This window comes from Triturus cristatus, chromosome 9 (assembly GCF_964204655.1).
Source record: "Triturus cristatus chromosome 9, aTriCri1.1, whole genome shotgun sequence".
NCBI lineage: Eukaryota > Metazoa > Chordata > Amphibia > Caudata > Salamandridae > Triturus > Triturus cristatus.
In genome coordinates, this window is record NC_140592.1 from 236402401 (window position 1) to 236429448 (window position 27048).

Sequence of the window (27048 nt, forward strand, 5' to 3'; positions counted from 1 at the left end):
GCCCGTTCGATCCTGCAGGACTTTTTGGTTTAATAGGGTTTTCAGACCCACCTCTGGTGAGTTATTGCTTGGGTATCTATTCAAAGATAAGGAATTTGTGGCTACACGTCTCTATCAGATGAACAAGTTACTTACCTTTGGTAACGATTTATCTGGTAGAAACTGTCTAGCTGCAGAATGCTTACCAATCCTCCCTGCTCTTGAGAGTCAGTTCAGGTGTGAGGGACACCCTTTTCGAGGCCTCTGTCTTTTCCCCACCAGTAGTCAGTTGTCATCGTGGCTGTGCTCTCCTGGTGTGGAAAGTCACGAAAGTAACTGATGTCCGTGCTCCGAGGTGGCGCCTATAGAAGTCCCGCACACGTCACTTCAAGCACGGACCATGCCACCTACCAGTGTGCAGGGGTACTGCTCGAAAATCTTCACGATCCAGTCTAATGCCTGGGGATATTCATAGGTAAAGAATCTGCGGCTAGATAGTCTCTACCAGATTAGGCGTTACCGAGGGTATGCAACTTGTTCACTAGGCAAATACTGTCTTACCATCTAGTAAGAACTTTAAGAAACCAGGAAGAGCACAACACTCTTCAGTGCAGGCTTACTAGGTATGCATATCCTGATTAGGGCTCTATTAGTACAAAAGACTTCCCATAAAGTGTGTTCGTAATTGGTGAGGGATTCCCAATAATACAAGTGCCATTTTAAAGAGAAATTATATAATTATGCCAGCTGTAAAGTGAGGTTTAAGAGCACTTTGGTGATCACATTGCTCATTTTTGGGCCAACTGTGTGTTACTGACTAGTTGAGAAGCAGTGCAGAATCAAGTGAGTCTGTTTAGCTTTTCATAGTGGTTAATATATTTAGGTTTGGGTAGTTGCTGACATGGAAATGGTGTAATTTGGTAGGGGTAATGAAACCTGGGTGGATAATGTTGCTAGTCCACAACTCAATAGCGATTTTCTTCAGCCCCTCCAAAATTCTTGCGTACACTTAGATTTTGTTGCTTTGCATATTGAAGGGCAGTTGTGCAGGGGTATTGAGAGGATTTCAAGGTACAGATGATTAATAAGGGCATTTTTATTTAAAATAATCTATGAAAAACACTTTTGGTGAGGGCAAATAACACAAACTTGCCCATTTTTGTGGGTTGGCTGAGTCATACTATTGGATTTCATTCCAATTGTTCGCTTCTACAGAGACAAGAAAGTTGAAATATGTTAATTTATAGGGGTGGGGTATTAATTTGAAAACTGACCTAAAGGCCAAGCAAGGCTTCTTGTATGAGTTGTTAAAAGCATCCATCTGCTCTCTGTAGGACTTGGCCCTTTTTGGCTAAAGTCCCTAAACTTTTTGCTTCCTCCCTAGACCTTTTTTCTGACATGGTGTTGCCAACTTAGATGCTTTGGACACTTTGCCACTGCTAAACCGTGTCAATGTGCAAGTGCTCCCTGTATAAAATGTAAGGGTACTTGGTTGTCCATGATTGGTATGTTTGCCTTACTAGTAAAGTCCCTAGTAAAGTGCACTATGTGTGCCAGGGCTGGTAATGCAAATGCTACTAGTGGGCCTGCAGCACTATCTGTGCCACCCACACAAGTAGCCTTAAAAAGGGAACTCAGGCCTGCCATTGCAGTGCCTGTCCACAGTATTAAACTGCCATGTGTTCGAACAAGGGCATCCACTTGCCAGACCTTACCCTTCCCTTTCAATGCACATCAGACACCTCCTAGACAGGGTGCAGTGCATGTGAAATGTAGGACATGTACTAAGGAGTGTATCATGCCCTGACAGTGAAATAATCTCCATTTAGTTTTGCACTGTTGAAAGGCCATCTTGCCCATAGGACAGAATAGGGAGGCTGTGTAATAGGTTTTCCAGCCTATCTTCCCAAAGGCTTAAGATGGAAAGATGAAGTTTAGTATGCCTGAAGTCACAATGTAATAACACATCTTTTTATGAAGGCGGTTTTTGCATTGTGTGTTTAGAAGCCACTCTTTTAAAAGTGGCTGAGGTTTTGTGCTCTAACATTTTTGTGTGTCTCTGCCTGGCTGTGGATTGACTGTCTGGATTTGAAAGCGGTAGGATCTGGGGAATATCTTGACCCAGGGGAGGAGGTGAGACAGCAACAGGCTGACCTGCATCTAGAGTGTAGGGGGAGGAGAAGCCCCTAGAGGTGAAGAGACCTGGGTTGCTGCTATAAAACAATTGGCCCATCTCCTGCTGAGTGATTGAGAATTCAGACCCCCACTAATCAAAGGAAGAAAGATGTCACTGGCAGGGAGGCACCCAGAACTGATTTGAACAGCGGTCAGTGCCTCCTGAATCACAAAGACTTTAAAGCCATTGAGGGGTATAACTATGAGAGCTGAAGGCCCTGAACTTTGGAGAATGGCTTGATCAAGTGTGAACAAGACTGGAGCTACTTCGTGGTCAAGAGGACTTTTGCCAAGGAAGAAACAACTGAAGAAACTATAGAATAGACCTGACCCTTGCTGTGTGTTCTGGGGCTGGCCTGCAGTTTGCTGTATTAACCAAGGAAAGGATAAAGGGACTTTGCTGTGTGCTGTGTCCTCCTGCTTGAAAGGACTTTGCTGTGTGCTGTGTCCTGAAGTAACTCATCCCCAAGGGCCTGAGGTGAGCTGGCTCCCTGTTGCAGAAACACAGGAACTCAAAAGTTTCCATGAGTCTCAGCGGTGCTGTGTGTGCGTGCCTGTTGCAGCCTGAGACCCGGGTAAGGCGTGCCCTGTGATCATGGGCACCTGGAGTCCAACCAAGGATCAGCGACGCGGTGTGCAAGTGCTTTGTTCAGCCTGAACCCCTTTGTGAGGATTGCCCAGTGAGCGTGTGCACAGGAATTCAAGTGAGTCTCATCGACGCTGTGTGCGTGTGCGTTGTGCACCGTGAGACCTTCGTGAGGATTTGCCTTGTTATCGTGTGCACTGGAGTTAAAGTGAGTCTCAGCGACACTGTGCGTGTGATCTTCGTGCAGCCTAAGACCTGTGTGTGGAGTGTCCAGTGATCGTGCACCCAAAGCTTAAGGAAGACTTACCGACGCTGTGTGCGTGTGCTCTGTGGCAACCTGAGATCTTCATAACTGTAGCGGCCCGGACCGGCAGTCCCGAAGGAGCTGAGTCGCCGGCCCGAGCCCGCCGTTGCCAATCCACAAAGTTTGCATTGGAGGCCCAGCCACTGGACGAGGAGAGTGAGTTTGCGCCCCTCCAGGCTATGTATGTCGACTCCTGGGGCGGGGGATCGGAGGGAGATGCTCTCGGCCTCTCTCTCTCTCGTTCCGGCAGCTCGAGCCTCTGCTTCAGCTCGTATCGCGGCCTGTATTGTAAAGGGAGTGGCAGTACAGGGGCCGGAGTGTGGAGCAGCACTTTTTGATTACATCGTACCCGTGTTGGGGGCAACTGTTGAGAGGCTGACTGCAAGTCACAAGGAGAGGCGAAGAGACCGCCTAAGGTACAGTGATCAGTGCCTGAGTGTATTACGCATTATTCCATTTCTGCAGACCGTGCGGGACTGGAAACCAAAAGCAGCCCTGGCAAAAATGCTCAGACCACCCCTGCTCACTTCCTCTCCTCACTCTGTCTCTCTCTTCCATTCATCCACTATGTCTCTCGCCTTCTCTCACTTGTTGCATATTAAAGTTATTTCAGTAGGTGGTCATCGGCTCCCATTTCCTATGTAGGAGTATAGCTAGGAATCCATGCTACTGAACAGCCAGCAGAAAGGTTGGATTCATGCATTTCAAGTGCACTTGATGTATCTGCTTGCTCTACTCGTTTGTGTGGTATGCTTCCACATGACCTCAGTAGGAAGTCTCCCTGTATGGTGCAGAATAGCTGAGGAGGCAAAGTTGGAACTCTGCAGTATTAGTGAAAGAACTATAATCAAACAGCGCTCCTAGAAGAGATTTTTGATTACATAATAATGCAATAATTTTCCTAATGTCAAAAAATATATTTAATGTCTTTCTTGTTACTAAATCTTGAACTCAGTAGTATTATCTGGAAAAATATGTTTAAGGAAATGCATTTGAAAATGCAATAGAACATACTCGATATTTTTTTTTTCAGTTCATTTAGAACTTAAATAATTTATCATTATCAATCATGTATTTAGACTGTCATTGTTTCCCTTATTTCAATATCTACAGGGATGACTACGTGCAGATTGGGAAGGGAGCCACCAACAATACCTTTGTAATTAGGACTGTGAATGTAGGCTTGACGCTGCTTGGAGTTTGGGATACAGAGCACGCTGGAATTTCTGATTATGTGCCTCTACCTGTACAGCACGCCATCTACCCCGACTTTACGGAGGAAGCGGTAGTGGGTGATGTCATCTGTTTTAGTGCCACATTGGTAAATCAAGACGGTAAGAATCTTTCTCTTGAAACTTTGCAACCCTCAATTGTGTATTACATTTTCAACTAGTTTAAAACCGACCGTTGTACCGACCATTAGCATATTAGTTTGAAGATGAATGTGCCAAATATTATAATTATTTCCTCTTACAAATAGAGCTACAAATGCTACACAAGTTGTCTTTACTGAATAAAGACATTTGGTAACTAGCAACAAGAAGACTCCTTCCGGATAGGGCAATTCAATGACTCCTGGATTTGTTACATTTTATAACACTTCTGTGTAATGGCTACTGCCCTGCTTGTTCATTTGACATTGTATATAAACATACCGTGGCAGAATATTCTCCCTTGTATTTTGTTTTGTATTTGTTTTTATATAGCATGCACTAGACACTAAAGGTGGTGAAAGCGCTTTACAAAGCTTCACGACAGATAGTAGTAGTGGAAGGTACTATATACAATATAAGGTGGAAAGATAACAATCGTTGTGCTAGGGATTATATACATATTTACACCAATGTAGCAAGGGGATAGCTATCAATAGTGCAGCAGGTGCAGTGGCTCTGGGGATCCAGTGGTCACAGGGGACCCTATACGTCAGTATCTAACCAAGGGATGGGTGGTCCATTTTGATTCTCTGCACTAGGGCCCATGGCATCTTTGCTACGCCGCTGCTGTGTAGTGTTGACAACTGTGGTGCAAATAAACTAATGTGTGGTGGTGCTCAAGGCACAGCTTCAAATTACTGATCATTTATCAGGAATATTAAACAACTATATGCAGAGAGACAACTCCACGAGTATGGGGAAGGCCCATAGATGCAACCCATTTGGATAACCTTAGAAGAGTAATAGTCGATTTTGTAAGATAGCACTGACCCTGTCAAAACAACCCTCTAGTGCTGTAAGAGACGGGTTGTAATGGGTTGGCAAGCGACCTGTTCTGAGTAATTCTTTGTTTATTTGTCTCCTTCAAATAATTTGAGGGAGGGGTTAGTTCTGATTGGTGTGGGAATTAAATTACACAACCTGAGGGTGTTTCCCGAAAAGTCCTGTTTTAGGAGTCCTGCCTTCTGAAAGGAGGAGACTTAAAGTAAGAGGGTGCTGATCCTCTGAATGACCTTTCATCCTCCAGAGATAATTCTTGGCCACGTAGTTAGGGGTTTCAAGATACTTTTTGCTTTTCTGGCAGCTGGTTCAGTAGTATCAAATAGGAGTGATAAGACCCTAATTTACGGAACCCAAAAGTAGTAGAGAAGAGAGTTGCTTTTAGAGGTGACAGGTGGCATTTAAGAATTCCTGCTTGCATGGAGCTGCCATAGTCTAGAAAAGACTAGTGATTGTTTGAAATTGACGTGTGATTGGAGATTTTGGGTTTTTGCATGCGCAAACGGGTTTGCGAACCCGTTTGCGCATGCAAAAACTACATGGGGTATGTACAAACCCTATTTTGCGAGTCGCATTTCTTTGCGACTCGCAAAATAGGGTTTTGCGACTTGCTATTAGGAAGGGGCGTTCCCTCCCTAATAGTGTGCGCAAATCCTATGTGCAGATGTTTTGTGTCCGCAATTGCGGGCACACAACTCTCGCAAATTACCACCCTCTTCAAGAGGGACCCCTTCCCCTTTGCAACCACAGGGAAAAAATTTTTTTAAGGGCAGGCAGTGGTCCCCGGGAGCCAATGTAGATCCCTCAAGGCAGTAGTGGTGGAAGTCGTTCTTGGGAGTCTGCAGAGCAATCTTGCAGCGGAGTTCTGAACCACCTGAAGCTTGCGTAGTACATCCTTATTTACACCCAAGAAAAGAATATTTCCGTAATCCAGTCTAGATGTTACGAGTGCCTGGACAACGGTCTTTTGGGTAGCACTAGGGAGCATCCAAATGATTTTCTTCAACCATTTTAATATGGTGAAGCAGGTGGCCGTAGTTTTTACCGCATGTTGTTTCATTGAAAGATTACTATCCATGATAAATCCCAGTTGCGGACTTGAGAGGTGGGCACAGGTAGAGGAACCATTATGGTGGGCCAGTGTTGGGGTCCCCATAGATCTGTTTTTTCCTAAAATAAGTACCTCGGTTTTTTCACCATTGAGCTTGAGTAGATTGCTTTGCATCCAAGATGCAATCTTACTCAAGCCAGTTTGAAGAGTTGAGGGGCCTGACAGCTTTTCTGCTGAGAGGGAAAACATTATTTGGGTGTCGTCAGCGTAGGAAAAAAGAGACAACCCAGCCTCTTCTGCAATTGCTGCCAGAGGTTGCACATATATATTAAACAGAAGAGGACTAAGGATTGACCCCTAAGGAGAAGAGTGGGTTTTTGATGTAGCCCTAGAAGAGAAAACTTGAAAAGTCCGCCTGGATAGAAAAGAGGCCAGCCAGCCAAGTGCTATACCAGTAACACCAAGAGACTGCAAAGATTTTATTAACCCGGTATGAGAAACCGTGTCAAATGCAGCACTCTAGTCTAACAGTACAAGGGCTGCTGTGTTGCCTGTATCTAAGTGTTGCCGCAACATTTCAGTGACACCAAGAAGAGTCGTTTTAGTCGAGAAACCTGCACGGAAGCCAGACTGGGATGAATGTAAAAAGTTAGAAGATTCAACAAACTCTGTAAGCTGTAAATTAACATGTTTCTTTAAAATCTTGGAAACATTTGGGAGCAAAGAGCTGGGCCTAAAATTAGATGGCTGAGCAGGGTCAGCATTAGCCTTTTTCAAGAGTGGGAGGACCATGGCATGTTTCCAATCAGTCGGAACCATGGCCTCTTGGAGCGACGCGTTAAGTAGCCCCATAATAATTTCAAAGATGGCAACTCAAGTTGTTGAAGTACAAAAGCAGGAAGGAGATCACAAGGAGACCCTGACTTAAGACGGTTTAAAAACTTTTTTAGAGACTCAATATTGAGAAGAGACCACGTTTCCAGTTTAATTGACAGTTTGTCAGAAAAAATAGGCTCAGACGAGAGAGCTAACTGGATAGGCACCAGTGGTCTAGTTTTGTCTAATGTTAAATATATTTGCTCCACTTTATTTATAAAAAAATTAGCGAGGGTATTACATTGTGACTCATCTAAAGTAGGCGAGGTGGGCTGTGTATCTGAGCCAGCTAACTTTTTAACCATGGAAAACAATGTACGTGGACAATTCTTTGCATTGGAAATAGCGGAGGAAACATTTTCCGCTCTAGCCAGTTTACATAAAGCTTGGTATTTTTTTTAAGCGGTTTTATATATAATTTTAGATTCTGAGGAGTAATTTTTTCTCCAACATCTTTCCAGTGCTTTACATTTACTTTTTTCAATTTTTAATTGTTCTGTGAACCACGGAGCAGGAGGACCATGATTATATAATTTTTTTAACAGAAGTAGGAAGGCAGTCATCAGTTGCGTTAGAGATCCAACTGTAAATGGTTTCTAAAGAAGACGTAGATATCGAATCCATGGTGGGAGCACTGTTGAACAGGGTTCGATTAAATGTGTCAATGTCCATTTTTCCCCAGTTCTTGGGTTGAGATTGTGATCCAGATACTGATGTTAATAACTTTCCTGGGACTGTGAAATAGAAATTGACAGCAAAATGATCTGACCAACACAGGGGGAAGGCCAGCGGACATTGGATATCAAGTAATTAGAGAAAATGGGATCTAATAAGTGGCCTGCCACATGCGTCGGGCCGCTATTGCGGAGTGGAAGGTTCATAGCTGCCAGATCCGAAATCAATGCGCCACATGCTTCTGATCCTGGTTTTCCACTGCTATGACATCAAAGCAGTGCAAAACAGCATTCAGTGCCTTGACATCAGAGTAGGGAATAACCATTTTTTTCCAACCTATCTTCACAATGTGAGCTTTATCGGTAAGACATTCAACGTTATTCTTATTTTCCTACCTCCTACTTCCAGTCTCTTTCCTGCTGTAGTCCTGTTATTGTTATTCTGTTCCTATATATTCTGATTTCTTCAACCTCTCAGTTTGTCATTCATGTTCCAACACTGTGGCCCACCTTTTAATTTTCTTTTTACCATTGTTAATCTTTCCTGTTGTTCATCAGCATTCGCTGTTAATCCCACAGCAGATGCTCCCTATTATAATGCCTCCCCATCTGGGCACCGTCTTCCAGCGGCCACAAGGTTGCTTGTGTCGATGGTGATATGCCTGAGCGATGAGGTGGGTCTGCCTCACAGGGTCCTGACACAGTTACCTCTCTTTAGCTTATGCCTCTGCAGGAGGATATTGCTTGAAAAGCATCTTCACAGTGCTGAAGCCCTTTTTAGGTCAAAGGTGGTTTGCTAAAGACATCTTGGGGACATTCAGAAAGCTCACATAGGAATGCCTACTGTCTGTTGTTTTCCATTGACTTTGTGGTTTGTAGCACACATTTTCTGGCTTTCTGTTTGCTGGCTTTATTTGCTTTGGGCTCTCCAGCTTGATCTTGTTCCCCCACTCCCCACCCCCCCGTTGCCCAAACCTTTTTCACTATATTCTTCCACAAAATCACTTTCTGTAAACATGCCTTTAAATCTTGTTCATTACTTGTCGGATTTTTTTATGCATTTCAAGATAGAGGTCAAATGTCAAGATCACTCTTACGAGGGAGCATGGTGTTGACTTTCTTTCTCTGACTTCAAAGAGATTGAATTTATGTGGCAATCCTCCATGTAAGAGGAGAGGGTGAAGGAAAAAAAAACTGTTCTGATGTTTCGGAATATATCAGAATTAGTACAAATGAAGCACATTTTTTTGTAATTCTGAAGTGTGGTGGAGACAAATATTTGAATATGATCAACTAACATCAAAACATTAGGTGATGAGACATTATCGTTGGTGTGCAGTACGCCTTATTTCGGTGTAAATATAATGGTAATTTCAACTGAAAATGTGTTTTCTGTAATGGCAGTACACTACCACGCCATGCACACTACACCACTCAAATCCCTTCCACTCTGCGTCACTCCTCCCTACACCACTCTTCCCTACGCCCCAACGCCACTTCGGTCTGCGACACGCCACTCTGCGACATGCCACTCTACAACACACCATTCTAAGACACAACAACATGCCATGCAACTAAACTCCATGCCACTTCAATTTAGGACACTCACTCCACAACATAATACACCACTCCACACCCCTCCAATCCAGACCAATTACCCCACAACAATCTACCATGCTCCACTTCAATTTACCCACCCTACCTCACTCCAATTTACCCACCCCACTTCAAACTATCCCACTTCAACTCAATCTACCCCACTCCACTGCAACCTTTCCCAAACTCCCTCCACTACGATCCAGTGAACCCCACTCCCCTATAATCTACCCCACTCCAATCTACCCTACTCCACTCAATTCAACCCCACCTCATTCTACTGCACTCCATCCCAGTCTACCACACCACACTCAAATCTACCCCACACAAATCAAATCTACCCCAATACACTCCAATCAACCCCGATCCAAGCCACTCCACTCTACCCGACTCCACTCTACTCCACCCCACTCCACTCTACTCCACCCCATTCCAATATACCCCAATTCACTGCAATTTAGGCCACTCCACTCGAAGCTTCACTGCAATCTACCCAACTCCTCTCCACTCTTATTCACCACACCCCACTCTAATCTACCCCACTCCTCCACAATCTACCTCCCTTCAATCTACCAGAATCGACCTCACTCCAATGTGCCACATTCCAATCCACCCAGTATACCCTACGCCTCTGTACTACATTCCACTCTACCCAAATCTACCCTACTCCACTTCATCCAGTCTACCCCACTCTAATTTACCGCACTCCAATGAAATCAACCCCACTCCACTCCACTTCAATCTAACCCACTCCAACCCAGTCCAATCTACCCCACCCCATCTACTCCTATCTACTCCACACCAATCTACCCGACTCCATCCAATCTTCCCCACTGTACTCCAGACTACCCCACTTCAATCATCCCACTCCAATCTACCCCACTCCAATATACCTCACTTCACCCTAATCTACCCCACCCCACTCTTCCCCAATAAATCTCACTCCACTCCAAGCTCAACTCCACTCCAGTCTATCCAACTCCACCCCACCCCAATCTACCCCACTCCAATCTACTCACTCCAATCTACTCACTCCAATCTACCTCACTCCACTTTACTCCAGTCTACAACACTCCATTCCACTCCAGTCTACCACATGCCACCCAAATCTATCCCACTCCACCCCACCCAAATCTACCCTATCCTGCTCCACACCAATCTACCCTATTCCAATATACCCTATCCAATCCGCCCACTCCAATCTACACCACTCCAATCTACACCACTCCAATCTACACCACTCCTCTCTACTCCACTCCAATCTACTCCACACCATCCCAGTGTACTCCACACACTCTCACTCTATCCAGCTCCGTTTCAATCTACTCCATTCCAATCTACCCCACTACAAACCACCCCTCTCCTATCTATCTCATTCCATCCCACAATACTCTAAACTACCCTTCCATAATCCACCCAATCTATCCCACTCAAACTACATCACTCACTCTACCCCACTCCAGTCTACTCCTCTCCAATCTACCCAAGATATCCCACTGCACTCTACCTCCGTCTACCCCACTTCAATCTACCCAATCTACTCACCTTTAATCTACCCCATTCTAACCCAATCTACCCCACTCTACTCTGTACCCCACTCCATTCCACTCTACCATTCTCCAAACTACCCAAATCTACATTTCATTCTACCCTACTATAATCCACCCATTCTACACCCCTCCACGCCATTCTAGCAGATGCCACTCAAGTCTATGACACTTCCTACCAATCTACCCCAACCCACCCTACTCTTCAACAAATTACCCCCTCCATTCCCCTCCAGTCTACCCCTATATATCCCACTCTGCTCTACCCAAGTGTACCCCATCTACCCTACAGCTATCTACCCCACTCCACCCCAATGTACCCCAATTCAGTCTACCCTGGCTCGATCTACCCCACTCTAAGCTTCCCAACTCCCCCCTCCAATCTACCCCACTCCACCCCAGTGCAATCTATTCCAATCCACCCCACTGTGCCCCCACTCCACTCTACGCCAATCTACCCCACTTCAATTTACCCCACCCCATACTACTCCACACCACTAACGTTTTAGCCATGCTGAACAGCAGCCACAATGGTGTACTTAATGTCTAAAACACATTGCCAAAAGCCAATGAATCTCACATGTTCGAAATCTATTGGCCTTATCAATGCTGGTTATTCGTAGCCATCAGCAAACCCTCAATTAGGGTCATACCTAACTACCCACATTTTGCCTGTAAAATTGATTGCTTCCTTACTAAATATTAATTCAGAATTATAGTTACCTTTTTAAAGGATCGTTTTATTTGGACCAGCTTTTAATTATATGCAACTATCACAAATTTTACAAATAAAGTTAATGTCCGCCTAACCACTGCATCAGATGCAACCCACTCCCCTACTCCAATCTACCTCAATTCACCCCACTCCATTCTACCCGACTCCACTCTACGCCAATCTACCGCACACCACTGTATCCCAAACTACCCCACTCCAATCTACTCCATCCCACTGCACTAACTTTTAGCTATGTTGAACTGCAGCCACACTGGTGTACATAATGTCTAAAACCCATTGCCAAAGCCATTAGCCATCACCTAGGCAAGAGATATTGGCTTTGCCAGTGCTTGTTATTCATAGTCATCAGCAGTCCCGCAATTAGATCACACCTAGTTACCCACATTGTACCTGTAAAATTGACCACTTCGTTTCTAAATATTCATTTAGAAATATCATTGCTTTTTGAAGGAACGTTTTATTTGGACCAGCAACGAATTGTATGCAACTATCACAAATTTTGCAAGTATAGTTAATGTCCCAGCCAATCGCTGAATCAGATGTAAGTTGGCTATTGATGCAAACTAGGACATATCTGGTGCAACACCAAAAACCTTTTAGAATGGCAAAGCTATTCGTATAGTCCTCTTTTAGTTTAAAATTTGCCACCTGACCTTTTACTCATTTCATACAAAAAATGTATTTATATATTAATTATCCCCCGGCTCTGGAAGATGATGCATAATGGAATACCCTTCAGAAGTTTGATTTAATATATTATTTCTCACAGGCCTCTCTGGAATATGGAGCTCTTCATCAAACATGCTACAAGTGGATCCCAAAACTGGTGCAGCAGTAGCGAGAGATTCGGGAGTGGTCACCATCTACTATGAGATTCCTGGACTGCTTAAAACATACAGAGAGGTAAGCTGCTTTGACTGTTAACAGGAACATTGTAGGCCAACATGACTGCACTTCTAGCTACCAAACGCAACCATAATTGCACTTGGTAGGGTTGTTAAACATGCTAACAACATGTTCTGATGGATACTTTTAACTGAAGATTCCTCAACTTTAAAATGTTCCTAGGCGCCAAACTGGATCTGGATATTTTTGTAGGAGTTTTCCCATGGGCCAGTAGGGGGTGCCATGTGTATTCTTACTTCCCTGGGACTTGCGGATTGGAGAGTATATAAGCATCACCCCTACACGCGATATCTGTTCCTTTCTTTTTGCACTGTTTGACGTAGAACAGGAGTTCCACTGCCAACTTTGTCGTTCTTCCGATGACTTATACATTTCTACCACAGTGTGTAAAGGGAACAATATCCCCCCTGAAACCTACAGGATTCAAGCTGTGGCGAGACTGCAAGAAGCAAATGTTAATACCACTGCTGAACAAAGAGTGTATGGGGTGCTTGGACACCAGATACAACAAGAAGCTGTGATCAGAGCTACGATCTAGCTTCAAGTTGCAGGCCCACACGCAGTTCTGGTCTCAAGGTGAAAAGTCCACTTCTTAGTTGAAGTCTAGATGTAATCACATTAAGGCCAAGTGGAACTATACCCCATCCTGGCACTCAAAGTTTAGAAGGTGCAAGATCATCAAAATACAGATTGCGTTTCACTGAATCTGACCCAATATCACATATGGTCCTGGTGTTTCCTAAATATTCTAGGATGCCTTCAGTCCTGTAGAAGATAGTGGACTTCAAAGAGGCCATACTTCAGACTTCCACTGGTGGGTCGGCCCCCAGCGCCTTCTGGGCCCCCGCAAACCTGTATGCCCTCTGAACATATTCTGGGGTCCATGGAAATTCCTTCTAAACCAGTGCTGATAACGAACCTGCCAGCGCCAGCCCAAGATCTGGTCATAATGTGATCTCTGGCAGGGAACTGATTATGGCCTGCTCCCGGCCCAAGTTACGCTGTGAGATCACAAAGGCACACCCAGCCTCTAATCTAAGACCTCCGCTACAATGCTTATATTATCAGAGGCTTAAGAATTTCTTTGGATAGGATCCTGATCCTGTGGAGGATGCACCTAATCACACTGATAATGATGGGGAGGGCTACAAATGATTTCTCCTCATTCTTCTGATGATGCCATTTACTTAGACCTCCAAAATGCTAGTGGGCTAGAGACATTTCCAAAAACAGAGCTCGATTTGCTTCCTGAACAACCAGTGAAATAACTTGCTCTGTAGTTCTGAGGGCAACTGAAGCTCTAGAGTTGCAACTGCCCATTAGTGAGACAAGCGTGAATGTGTTGCCTGAGATTCTTGAACCAAAGCTGGCTTCTTCTGAGCCACTACTGCCTTTTAATAATGCCCGTACTGATGCCCTTATGGCGACATGATTTAAGCCACGCTCATGCACCTATAATTAGGCATCAAAGGCTGGATCCGGTGACTTGGACTTCTGAACCAAATATCCTACACTGGAAAGCCTTTTCAGGCATCGATGTGAGGTCATCCTGAATTCCTTTCGATAAATTCCCCAGACAGAGAATCAAAAAGAGTTGAGCCATTCAGAAAGAGAAAGTTTTGTTTGGCTGATTCATCTCTCAGATCCATTAACAAAATGTGTTTCCTGGGAAGGTACACCCATACATAGTGGGATATGACCAATGAGACATTGCTGGCCACCGGAGGATGTTGGGGCCTCTTTAGCCTATATGAATCATGATAGTTAGGATCTTGTGAAGTATGTGCTCCGAGCTGGCCAGTACAATACTAATTGCATAGGCAGAGCTATTGACACCAGTGTCCTGCTTGGGCCACATGAATGGATGAGCTCAACAGGGTGTTCTGGGGATGTTGCAGCATCCTTAATGAACAGACCATCTGATGGCTCCATGGTATTTGGTGGAAAAGACTGATTAGACCTATAACAGTTTGTAGAGTCACCCCACAATTGGGTCCTTGGAGCTATTATCGCTAGCATAGCAATTTCCACACTGATGCAGGGAGTTTAGGGATTACTCCAGCAGGCCATCTTACAGAGAGTGACAGTCTTCTCATTCTGTACTGCATGAACCGAGCCAGCTTTGCCTAGAGCACTGCAGCAGCCAAAACCAGTTGCTCCAGCAGGGGCAGCACTCCTCCAATAAGTCTTCTTCTGCTTCAACTCTGGGAGGCAGCCTTCTTCTGCCTTCAAAATCCCATGCAGGGCCGGCAGGTGGCAATATACAGCATTTCATCCCCAGCTATAAATCTATCACTCCAGACAAGTGGGTCTTACAAATTGTTCAAGGAGCTATAGTCCTACCTTTTTATTTCTTCCCCACCCGTAACACTTCAGAGCAACTTTTGTAAGAGCAATCGCCAGTCGTGATGCATGAAGTCACTTTTCTATTGTCCAGTAGTGGCATCGGGTAGGTCCCAGACTTAGAGAAGTGGGGGATGGGTGTTAGTTGGGCTACTTCATCATTCATTAGAAGGACAGGGGCCTGAGACCTGTTTTGGACCCCGACCCAATAAATTCCTTTTTGAGGAAGGAAATGCTAAAAATGCTTACATTAGCTCAGGTCTTTTCAGCTCAGGATCCAGGAGACTTGATGGTGTTCCTAGACATGCAGTATGTATATTTCTATTTACTTGTCTTGCCGTCCCATCAGCGTAATTTGTGGCTCAAGGTGAACACGAACATTTTCAGTTTACCATGCTCCCTTTTCAGCCTTACCTTGAGTGTTCATGAAAGTGATGGTGGTGGTCACTGCTCATCTCCTGAGATTGGGGATATGTATTTCCAAACCTCGACAAACTTGGTGCAGTCGAACAGAGCTCCGCTCCAGTGCACAACCAAACCCCTGACATCTTTGTTTTTTCCACCATTGACCCAAAGTCCCAACAGTGTCCAACAGCAGAGAATTCCCTTCATTGTGGCTGTTCTTAACCTGGAGTGAAAGGACTTTGCACTGCTGCAGTAAGTCTGAGAATTTAAGGATATGACCACAGTGTTTCAGGCTAAATACTGGGAACTGGCGAGGATGGCTAGGGGCATCCTGTTTCCTTCATACCTCGTATGTCATATGTCGGCTCTGCAGTGCAACCTCTAGTTTCGAAGGGTCTAGCATCAGGGTTGTTCTCCATCCAGATCTTGCAGGAAACTCTCAGGATCTTCTGTGGCGGCAGGCAAATGCCAACTCGATTTGCAGCATGCTCTCTCCCTCCTTCCCCCCCTGAATTCACAATTGTAACATACATCACGGCTGGCGTGCGGGGATGATTTGGGGTAGTAGGAGATCAAAGGCCACTGATTGCCAGCGGGTAGCGCCACCTAACTGGGCATATATCATCAACATCTTGCATGTGAGTAGTGAGTGGTTATATAACATCTAATACTTGGCATTTGGAAGGCATAACTCTGCCGGGTCACATAATGGCAGTGCTTGACATTTGTGAATACTTAACTATGTGATGGAAATCCATGGTTTCTAGTGGAGTGTCTATCTGAGAATATGTGGCAGTATCTAGGCCATGCCGTTCATGTGTTTGGCCCATCTGCACAAATAAATCTCACATGTTCATTCCTGGGCAGAGGGTGGCAATAAGCGACAGATGATCGGTACCTGGGCTTGTGAAGTGCGTGCATACTCATCAGTGTAAAAACTGGCATGGCAGTATGTGCTTAGCTTGCAGTGTGGAATGTTACATGGACATGTGTTATCCAATAGGACAAAATGGCTTTGCCGTGTCTTTAACCTGATAAATAACTTAGCTGCATGAAAAATTAAGTACTCAAACAAAGTAAGAAGTCCTGATACATAGGACTTGTACCATCTTTAAAAAGAGAAGACCTGGCTTATTTGAACAACATCACCGACAGCCTGCATTTCATTTCAGCAGCCGTAACAGCACATTGAGCACCATATTGTATAGGCATAGTTTGAAAGCATCATTGACATGGTGTGTACTGGTGTAATTGAGCAGCAACGCCTACACACTGGCACGTTATGTTTTTATTTAGCAGGTCCCTGGATTGTCCCTGTGAAATAATTGACAGAACCCTGATATATTAGAGACCACTTGAGAATGTTGCAAGTACCCTGAGGTATGGTAGCAGCCGACTGGAAGTACACAGGGTGTTTATTTTCCAGCACTGACATTTTGAAGGTCTATACACAGGCATACAAAAATGTGAAAGGCATGTAAACTGTACAGAATATACACAACGAAAGGTATTTGCACTGCCTACCGAACAAATGAAAAAAGGAAAGTGAAATCCGATGTGTCAAAACCTTGCGAGGCTGCTGTGGAATGATCGAGACAACTATTGTCAAACATCTCTTCTTTCTCTAAGACCACTTGCATTAGCATGGACTTTATTTATGTGCCGATTTTTATGATCTCTACTCTAGACACTTCTTGAGTGCAACGCTCTGACTCTTCTATTCAACTCTTTCCCGTCAAAGGCACGAACTTCGGAAAGCAGGTCACACCCCTGCCATGTACTTCTTGCTTTAAGACCCTATCTCTTTGTTCGTGTCTCCTTCAGATCATGATTCATGCACCACAGAAGACCACAGCCGTGCACATAAGCGAAGAGAAGACGAAGATCCAAGGCGTGACTGCCTCGAAAATTATTGTTACAGTTGGAGACCAAACCAGCAACCTAAAAGGTATTTTTCACTGATCATTTTCTTATTTCTGATCAAGTGACCTATTGAGAATGTCTGATACATTTGTTGCAGGAAATCATTTCATTTAATCCTGTCACTATTTTGGAAATAATTTTGTGCCCGAGAATACTCGTTTAAAATATATTTACCCGTTTTATGTTGGGAAAACAGCCCTTTGCAACCTCGTGGGCGCAGCGAGGAGAAAGGCAAGCAGATGCAAATGCCTTCTATAATAAAATAGTTTTCTTGCATGTCTTCAGTTGACGTGTCAAAATCATGATAAAGGCATGCCATGTATGTAGGCTGCACAAGGATGTACCCCTGTGACCAATTTATGTATTGGTTGGTTCAAACATATGCAGATATGTATCCCTTCTCGTTATTCTTTGAAATTCAAAGCTCACAGATGTCTAAACATCATGAGCCCTCCTTAGGTTGATACTGCTGTTAGCACGACACAGAATGTAATTTCGTCGCTGTAGAGAATGAAGCATGTAGTAGACGTGACGTGTACTGTCCTTAGTGCTGTGTAAAGCAGAGGCTGGTCTCTCATTACCCCAGGTGCAGCCTGTGGTTGCTCCTGTGTCAAAAGTCACGATGGTGGTGGCTCTTCGAGTGCGTAACTGGTGACTGTCAGCACAGGGCTCATGCTGGAGGCCCCTTCAGGAGCAGCAATTAAATTAAACCAGGAGTCGCATAATCGTGTTCTGTATATTCACCTGATGCTTGTTTATAATTTTGTAAAGCACTGTTACCCATTAAATGTCAAGTCCAGGCTATATCAGATCCAGGGTATCAGGGTGCTTGCCCATGCACTAAAGTGTCCCTTGTCCCTGCCAAAGTGCAGCCACTTTCATAGAGCAGGGTCAGTTTCTGATACAGGAGTGAAAGACCACCACATATAAATCTCTGTGAGCCACCACGCGGGGGTGATTGTTCCGACTTCAATGAAATTGCTACCACTATTCCTTCCTGTGTTATTTTTGAGAGCCCCCTGCGATGTAAAGTACATCTTTACTTTCAAAACACATTTGCAGTGCAGCACCATTTAGCAGAAGTAGTAGATTGAAATATCCATCAATAGTTTGCAATTTCCGATGAGAGAAAATTCCAGTGCTGTGAACTAAAGGTTGGTGCTGCAGGTGCTGTAAAGGAGTGCTTGCAGGTGGTCAGAGCACTGCAGTAAAACAAATGTTGGTCCAGTCTTGCATCATTTCAGCAACATTGTGTGGCCTTTTTTTCTCGACTGGATCTCCTGGAGCATCGAATCAGATCATCTAATGCAGACATCCAGAACTCAAGGCCTTTTTTACTTCGTTACAGTAATTGCAATGGTGGATGAGCCTGCTTCCTCAAACAGGCACTTCATTGCCCTAAACCCTTATAACAAAATAAGCTCTGACCTCACTCTCTGGTAGGTGTATAGAAGAACCACCTCTCCAGAAGACATTGGGCTAGATGTACAACCCTTGCATTTTGCCACAAAGCAAATTGCGTCGCTTAGCGACTCACAATTTGTGACTCGCAAAAATGCAATGTACAACAGTGTCACAGACACTGTTAGCAATTCCCAATGGGTTCACAGATTGCATGCCTCATCAATATTCATGAGGCAAGTGCAATTTGCGACCCCATTGGGAAAGGCTAGCACTCCCAGGGATGGTGGCCTGCTGGGATCAGCAGACCACCATGTCTGGGACTACTTTTTAAATAAAGCAGTTTTTTTCTTTAAATGCAGCCGTTTTCCTTAAAGGAAAACGGGATGCATTTAAAAAAGAAAAATTAAACCTTTCAGTTTCATTTTTAAGGGCAGGCAGTGGTCCCTGGGGCCACTGCCTGCTCTTAAAAAATATTTTCTCACACACTCACAAAGGGGATGGGGCCCCCTTGGGACCCCTTCCCGTTTGTGAGTGGTTTACCACAGTAGGTGGTAAACTGCAAGTGTTTTGCGGCCGCAAATGCAGTCACAAAACAATAGTACATGGCAGTGAGTCTCGCTATTAGGAAGGGACGCCCCTTCCTAATAGCGAGACTCACAAATGCTATTTTGTGAGTCAGTGACTCTCAAAATAGTGTTTTTACATGTCAGTACCCTTTTTTGCAGTCGCAAACGGGCCGATCTCCTGTTTGCGAGCTCAAAAAAGAATCGTACATCGGGCCCATTGTGTTTTGTCCATCGTCTCTGCTTGCACTGCTGAGGTCCGACTGCTTACCAGTTCCATATTACCTGTTTTTGCCAAAATCTGCAGAAATCACATTGAAATTCAACTCAAAGGAAAAGGTCAAGGTGTTGCAGTCGGGATGGGCAAACAATCATGATTCAGACTTTTATTCTTTCAGCCATTTTCTTCCAGATGTTCTCCAACTGTTATGACTAGTTCCTCTAGACATGACACATTTCTGTGCAGTGCCGGTATGGAGGCGGTCTACTGAATCCAGGTTGCTTCTTTCCAGTCCAGGGAGGACCTGGCCTGGTGGCAGTACGGGCTAGACTGTTTCCATGAGGAGCACGGTCAAGACGGATTTGCATATGGCTGGATCTGAACTGGGGTGGCAAAGTTAGTTAAAGAACGATGAGGGATTCATCCCAGATCTCTTGACTGCAGTAGGTGGTTGAAAAGTTTCAGCGTTCCATCGGTCATCTTTTTGTGTTTGCAGTGTTCGCCCTAAGTGGCCAAGGGTGTGCCCAGACATGGGTCCGTTGCTCGCTGTGCCACTGGATTCAAGGTAGCCTGGCTGATGAGGGGTGAGACCTCGAAACTAGTCCCAGGATGCTTGTTTCTGGTCCAGGGAGAACCTGTTCTGACAGTTCGGGCTGGAATTCTCCCATGAGGGGCTGGGTCAAGACTGATTTGCATATGGCTAGGTCCAAACTGGGGTTTCATAGTGAGCAAAAGAACGATGGATTTAACCCAGATCTCTTGACTGCAGGTAAGTGGTTGAAAAGATTCAGCACTCGGTCCATCATCTTCTTTTGTTTGCCAGGTATATTGGACAGAGTTCTTTCCTTGGAGAGGTGTGGGGCAGCAGCCAGGGCAGCTGACTCCGTAGCGTGGGGCTAACAGTTTGATCACCAGCACTGGAGGCAGCTCAGCTCAGCATCATGTGACTCTAGGAAATAGCTCACTTATTCTCTCTGATGGCTCCCAGTGCCTTGAGACCCTTATGGGTGATTAGTTTGTGCTTTATAGATACCGGGTTACTTTCTCTTTATCCAAGTTAGAGGGACGGGGATGAGTAGAGGGGAATAGGACAGCAGCTGTTTTTAAAACCAAGCTGGTCAATCAAAGGTGTGTGTAACAGTGAATGCGTCTTTTGTATATACGTGTATCTCATGCATATACACATATCTGATGGAGACTACTAGCTGCAGATTCCTTAATGTAGAATTATCCCCAGGTGTGAGACTGGATCCGGAAAATCTTTGCCACAGCACCTCTGCGTGCCAGGGGTGGTGGTACCACGTGACCCCACCCTCAACGGCTCCTTCACTGCCACTGTCCTGCGCCGCACGATCCACTTTGTCTTTTTTCCCACCCCTCGGCCCAGGGCCCTGTCTTGCGGGCTGCTTTCCCTTCCTTGCCTTCAGTGCTGCTTCTGCCGTCACGGGAGGCTCGGTGGCTGGACTCCTGGGGGCGTAACATTTTCGCCTCCACTAGCGCTGCTCTGCGTGCACTCAACACTATTTGTGTGTTGGCCAGGGCTACTTCTGATCTGTGGGATTGCGCGGAGACCCTTCTGTCTCGAGCCTCCCAAGAGGGTGCCCATGCGGATCTGTGGCACCATGTGCGGGATGGTCGGGAGTTAGCTACTTTCATTCTCCGTTCGGCCTTGGACGTCTGATTCCCTCGGCCGTGCTATGGCGAGTTTTGTAGCCCTCCGCCGCCATGCTTGGCTGCGTGATGGTGTCTTTCCAGAGAATGTTTGGGAGCGTCTTGTGGATTTACCCTTTGATGGAACACTGTTATTTCGCACCCACGCGGACTCCGCTATTCAGAGACTCCTTACGGGGCTCTGTCTTTCTCCTCCTCCTCCTCCGTAAGCTCGGCCCTCCGCTGCTTCATGGGAGGAGTTATTCCTCCTTTCTCCTTGGTGCCTTAGGTTTCAGTTGGCCCGTGGTGTGCTGTGTGCGGCTTTGCGTGCCTTCGGGGTCTTTCATTTGTCCCCTTTATTCTTTTGGCTGCTGGTTCAGCCCTTCAGCTTGTGGTGTATGTTTTTTGCTGTTAAGTGCAGCGGTATAGGTCCTCAGGTTGGGCCCTTTGTGTCTTTTTTGGCTGGTTGGTAAGCAGTCTGTGGTGTTTTCCACTGGTTTTTTCAGTTCTTGGCCTTTGATGCGGGTTTCCCTAAGAGGTGTTTGGCTGCTTGGTAAGCCGTCTGTGGTGTTCCCCCAGGTTTTTTATGTTCTTGACCTCTGCTGTGGGTTTCCCTAAGAGGTGTGTCCCTGTTTTGTTCAGGGACGATTCATACACTTGGTGGGGCATTGTTGGCTATTTTATAGCCCTGTTTTAAGTTAGGTGGACGTGGATTCCTTCTCAGGTTCCCCGCGTCTTCCTGGCTTCCCCGTATACCGTTTGGTGCGGTCTCTATCTCTTTGATGTGTTTTTCTTCTTCTCCCATGAGGTCACTTCCTCTTCACCTCTGGGTCATCGGCCCGACTTTTGTCATGCTGATTACAGCGTTGTCTTGGTGTTTCCACCGCGTTTTCCACCGTTCCGGCTGGTGCCTGTCTGTCTTCGTCTTGAGCTCGCCTTGTTCTGAGCCACTGTGTCTTGGCATTTGCCAGCTGTTGCTGCGTGTGCAGGGTAGTTTTGCTCCCCCTCCGTGGGACTCGCCGTGTCAGCGTGTGCTCCTGTCCCTTGTTTGTTTGAGCTTTGCGCGTCTGTGTCTTCTTTCTCACGTCTGCACTTCTCGACTGTGGAACCGCTTCGGCTTTGTTTCCTACTTCGGGATAGACACCCATTCAGCTGTGCCCTTCGCTGTGTGTGTGTGTTCTCCTGGGGTGGGCTCTGCCTCCGTTCCACCTCTTCTCCTTGGATTTGCGGGTGGTTCTTTTCTTCCTTTGGTACTCGCTAGGTGCTGTCTGCCCCTCCGGTTTTTCTGGCGTAAGCCCTTTGATCCTCTGGTAAGCTTGTGGTATCCTAGCCTTCCCTTCTCCTTGTTCTTGCTTACTTCTGCTTGGTGGGGGTTGGACTGTCCTTCCTGTCCCCATGCCATATCCCCTGTTGGGGCCCTGTGTTCTTCCAAGCCAGTGAGGTTCTCTCGCAGACCCTCCTCCCCTCTGGGAATGGCTAGGGTATCTATTCTACGTTAAGGAGTCTGTGGCTAGTAGTCTCTATCAGATGTACAAGTTACTTACCTTCGGTAACGATGTATCTGGTAGAGACGATTCTAGCCGCAGATTCCTTCACGACCCTCCCTTCCTGTCTGTTCTGCAAGGACCCTTCACCCTGTCTTCTGCACTCGCTTCCTTCCGGATGGCATTTGTCTCCTGCGGGTGCCCTTTTTCTCTTCCTCCCTGGCAGGATGCTTTGTTCTGTTTATTTGTGCCACTCCTTCTTGTCTGGTGGATTGGACGGTAGGTTCATGGGTACTCCTGCATCCCTACACCCTGGTTATTCCAGTGTGGGACCTACTCTTAATCTTCTCTCTTTTTTCATTTCTTGGGGTTTCTGACTCCTCTGCAGTCCTCTGGGTTTGGGTCTCTTGGCTGTGCCTCAGCCCTTAGCTCTTTACAGGGGATACGACCTTCCTTGCTGGTGTTGTCTTGGGGTGATTTGTCGTAACTCATCTGTTCCGGACTTGTTGCCCTTCACTGTTATGGATTGTGGTGGCAGGCTTTCTGTCATCTGCCACAACATTTTTCACACGTTTTCTGCCTCCAGGGAGGATATCGCCTTTGCTTTGTGGGGTTGCTTCTCAGAGCGGTGCTCTGCTCTTTCCTTTCCATGATTTTCAGTAATGCAGTGCTTGGCACTGTCCCTAATGATGATGTTCTAAACCATTCGCTTCTTCTCTTTTTGTTTCACTGATATTTTCTCTCACAGTTTTGTTGGTGATGGCTCCGCGTTGTGGTGCAAAAAAGTTCTCTGAAGAAAACTGACATCAGCGCTCCGGGATGGGACTTATGTGACCTCGCTGACGTCACGTTCGCGGACGACGTCAGGGCGGGGTTGCGTGGTACCGCCCCCCAGCGCGCAGAGGTGCTGTGGCAAAGATTTTCCGGATCCAGTCTCACGCCTGGGGATAATTCTACGTTAAGGAATCTGCGGCTAGAATCGTTTCTACCCGATACATCGTTACCGAAGGTAAGTAACTTGTACATTTGTTCAATTTGTGTGTATTGTCCACAGGAGCTGCTGCTTCTTGCACCATCCTAATTTTGACCTTGTTTTAGAAAACAGTTTTTTCCATTCAAATAAAAAATCCTAGACAATATTTTGAAAATAAATCATTGAATATTAATAAACCACACGAACTCTTAATGTGTTTCAGCCGTCAGTGATACCCATTCATGAATTAAATGAGTTTTAAACCATATTCTGCTTTACCTTAAGGAGTGTGCTCATCTGTTCAGATTGAAGCACTGGAAGAACTGCACCCAGAGGACAGCATTGGCTGCCATCTCAATTTCAATGCCAAACCATTTGAATTTCCAGCACATGATATCTTTACAACAAAACCTGGATTTGATGCACAATCAGGTAAGATGGCCAGTAGTCTTGAATACAGTGGTCATGCATTTACTAGCTTTCTATTACTGATCTACCCATCTAGGTACTTTAGTAGCATCTTGAATTCTGATTCTCCTTTTAAGGTGTATTCAAAAGGTACCTTCAGGACCTTAATCTGCATTGACATGAAAGTATATTTTTGTGCACTACGTGCTAAAAAGATTTAGTTTGCATTGTAGATGCATGTTCTCCCTTCGCAGAGGCCCATTTCATGGACCTCTGCAATGTTCCTCATACAAATGAATGAAAGAAGTCTAGTTTACAAGGGATATGAACAAGGGATACCTCTTGTCAAATTCCCACTCTTCTGAAAGCTCAGACTTCCTTGTACTCCTATCTCCCAATACGTGACCTCAAGGGACTTTAGGGAACATCTATAACTGTCTGAAATATGGTTGGTGTTTATAGTAATGGTGTCCTTTTCACGATTTTCTCTGTTTCAAAAATAAAAGTAAAAAGCTTGATTAAAGTGCAAAAGGATGGGGGATGGGTATGGTATGCGCTAAGTCGTGGGAGAATCAGAAAACCCAGTGAAAATGCTCCAAGGATATTAGGTAACGACTACCCTGCGTTGCCAGTTATTGAACAGCATTCCACACATATAGTAAGATCAATAATCAATATCCTGAGCATCAAAAGTTCATAGTAAATTGAAAAGTCCACACAATTCTTATTGATCTTAAAAAGCTTGATTGTTATAAAAGTATTTTAGCCACCTATATGTATGGCATTGCCAGCATCACCATCATATTTCTAATCATGATAAATTGTTGATACCAACGGTCCACAAGTTGACTTCCTCACTTTATTTTGTATTACTATGTGCTAGTATCCTTGTGTGCCAGGAAATTGCACCACCATACCACTAGAGCTGTCTTGGAACAAGACCACATTTTGCTACTCATGATATTTATTTGAGGCAATTCAAACCCTCATCGTGCACACATCGATCTTTTCATACCCTTTTCACTAATAGGCTACCAGTGTTTTACTAAAAAAAGATTGGAATCAATTTTAAACAGCTAATTACTTGGAAATTACCAAGAAATTTATAAAGACCACTTTTGGAGAATGTCTGAGAAAATCTTACATCTAATCTAGTTATGGGCATTAATTCTCCTAGGAGCATGTAGTTCAGCTCTAGTAAGCCATTCTTTTGTGTCTGGACACCATAGACATGAGACCTTAAGGAATTTATATCTGCATTCATGATGAGTTCCTGATTTATCTATACCTGCATATTGAGGCAAGACTGATAGATGCCGCAGGAAGGGAAGTAAACTGGAAAATCTTCATACAAGGTAAGGAAAGAGAGACAGGCTTGTGGACAGGTGCTAGGAAACTGAAATTGTATAGTGCAGGTGGAGCTTGCTGTTGACTGCAGTGCAGAAGAAATGAAACGTAGTATTTCCTGGATAGTCATGCGCTGTGAAACTGAATGTTGAGTAAAACAATATCTGCAATAGTCCTAAGACGTGGTAGACCAGTGGGCTAGGCAGGATCATAAGAGCTTAGACCGGTACTTTTTAAAAGGTCCTAAAAACTGATCACTAGCAAGATTTACATTTCGAGTGTTAAAGAGAAAGTACATCAGACAGAGGGAAGTACAGTGTGACTACTGCATAATGTTGTGACGAAACTATTAAATCTAGCATGCTTAACAAGTAGTCAACAAGAAACACTGCTGAGAGAGTGATGTCTCATTGTCACCCTTTTCTGAATGACAAGAGTTGCATTTCTTCTATGTAGATGATATTGCTGAATGTGGGTAGGCTTTCTCTGATATACGCCATGCATGGAATAATTGAGGCAAACATTTTCTGTTTAATTTTTTGTGGCAGCCATTTGCCAGTGGATACCGTCATGTTGATTAAAGTAACTCTACTCATGGTGGATCCAGCCTGCAGTTCAAAGGGATGAGCATGGAACGTATCCCTTATTTTAGTGTTCTAGGGCAGAATGACTAAGGCCACGTCTCTGATTCTGAATTTTCCCTACAGCCTCTGCCTGTGGACAAAAGGTGCAGCTTCCCATGCAGGTCATTCTGTGCCCAGCCACTCAGTTCACAGATACAGCTATACTTAAGGTTTGCCAGTTTTCCAGTGACAGTAGGAATTGCTTCTTCCCCACATAAAAAGCTATAAATCTAATGTATTTGATTATTAGCCTTTAAAGGGGTCACCCATGTGGTATGGCCTGTGCTGTTCAGAGTGATCAAAGTGCATCGCCTCCACCAGTTTGTAATTGGTTCAACCTGACTACCCCCAAACCACCTCTGAAGCAGTTCTGCCTTCTAACGACATCCTTTAACATGTTGCAGTCATCCTGCCACCAGGTGCATAACCACAGGGGGACTCCTATCATTTGTGAAACTTTCACTCAATCTCTGGTTGGATGCCCTTACCTTTTGGCATCCACCCTGCCAAATCACTTCAGGCAGATTTGGGAGGTTCCCAAAGATAACTACGGCTTTCCCCTTCCTTATTAGGTTCGCGATTCTTCCCAGGACCAAGGCATCATTGAGTATCCTGTGGACATTGCTTTCTCACAACAGTTTGCTTCCTGCACCAGTTTTCTAGTTGCAACACATTTAACTCCCAGCTGTGGCATGCCTCCTGCCGCCTGGTTTAATTTCTGCCTTGAAGGAAAACGTTTTGCTCCTTTTCAGGCAGTTTAGACATCCCACCAAGGTCAGAAGGAATTGATCCCTTCTCCAGCTCAGTTATTTCTCTTAAGTACAGGTTCACTTGAAGGTTGTGGATTGGGCCTGGAAGAATTCTGACTTTCACTAGTTTTCACATATTTCCCAGTCTTTGTACACTGAAACTCCTCCGGAGTAGTGACTAGCTATCATTAATACATTCATTTCCTTAAACTAAAGCCAGTCATTATTCAGAAAGCACTTTGTTATTCCTAGGTGAATTCTCCTTTTTATAGCAAACCCTCAACACACTTTTCCCCCAGTCATAACAAGAATA

General features: G+C 45.0%; 1 protein-coding gene across 1 annotated transcript in view; it reads left to right on the top strand.

Annotated features, from left to right (window-relative positions):
- NUP210 (nucleoporin 210) overlaps positions 1-27048 on the top strand; it is a 451814-nt gene that overhangs the window by 369866 nt on the left and 54900 nt on the right. Inside the window, exons 32-35 of the mRNA XM_085624815.1 lie at positions 4158-4378; positions 12507-12640; positions 17216-17339; positions 23894-24040. Of these exons, the coding sequence (XP_085480941.1) occupies positions 4158-4378; positions 12507-12640; positions 17216-17339; positions 23894-24040 (626 nt within the window). The remainder of the gene's footprint in view (positions 1-4157; positions 4379-12506; positions 12641-17215; positions 17340-23893; positions 24041-27048) is intronic.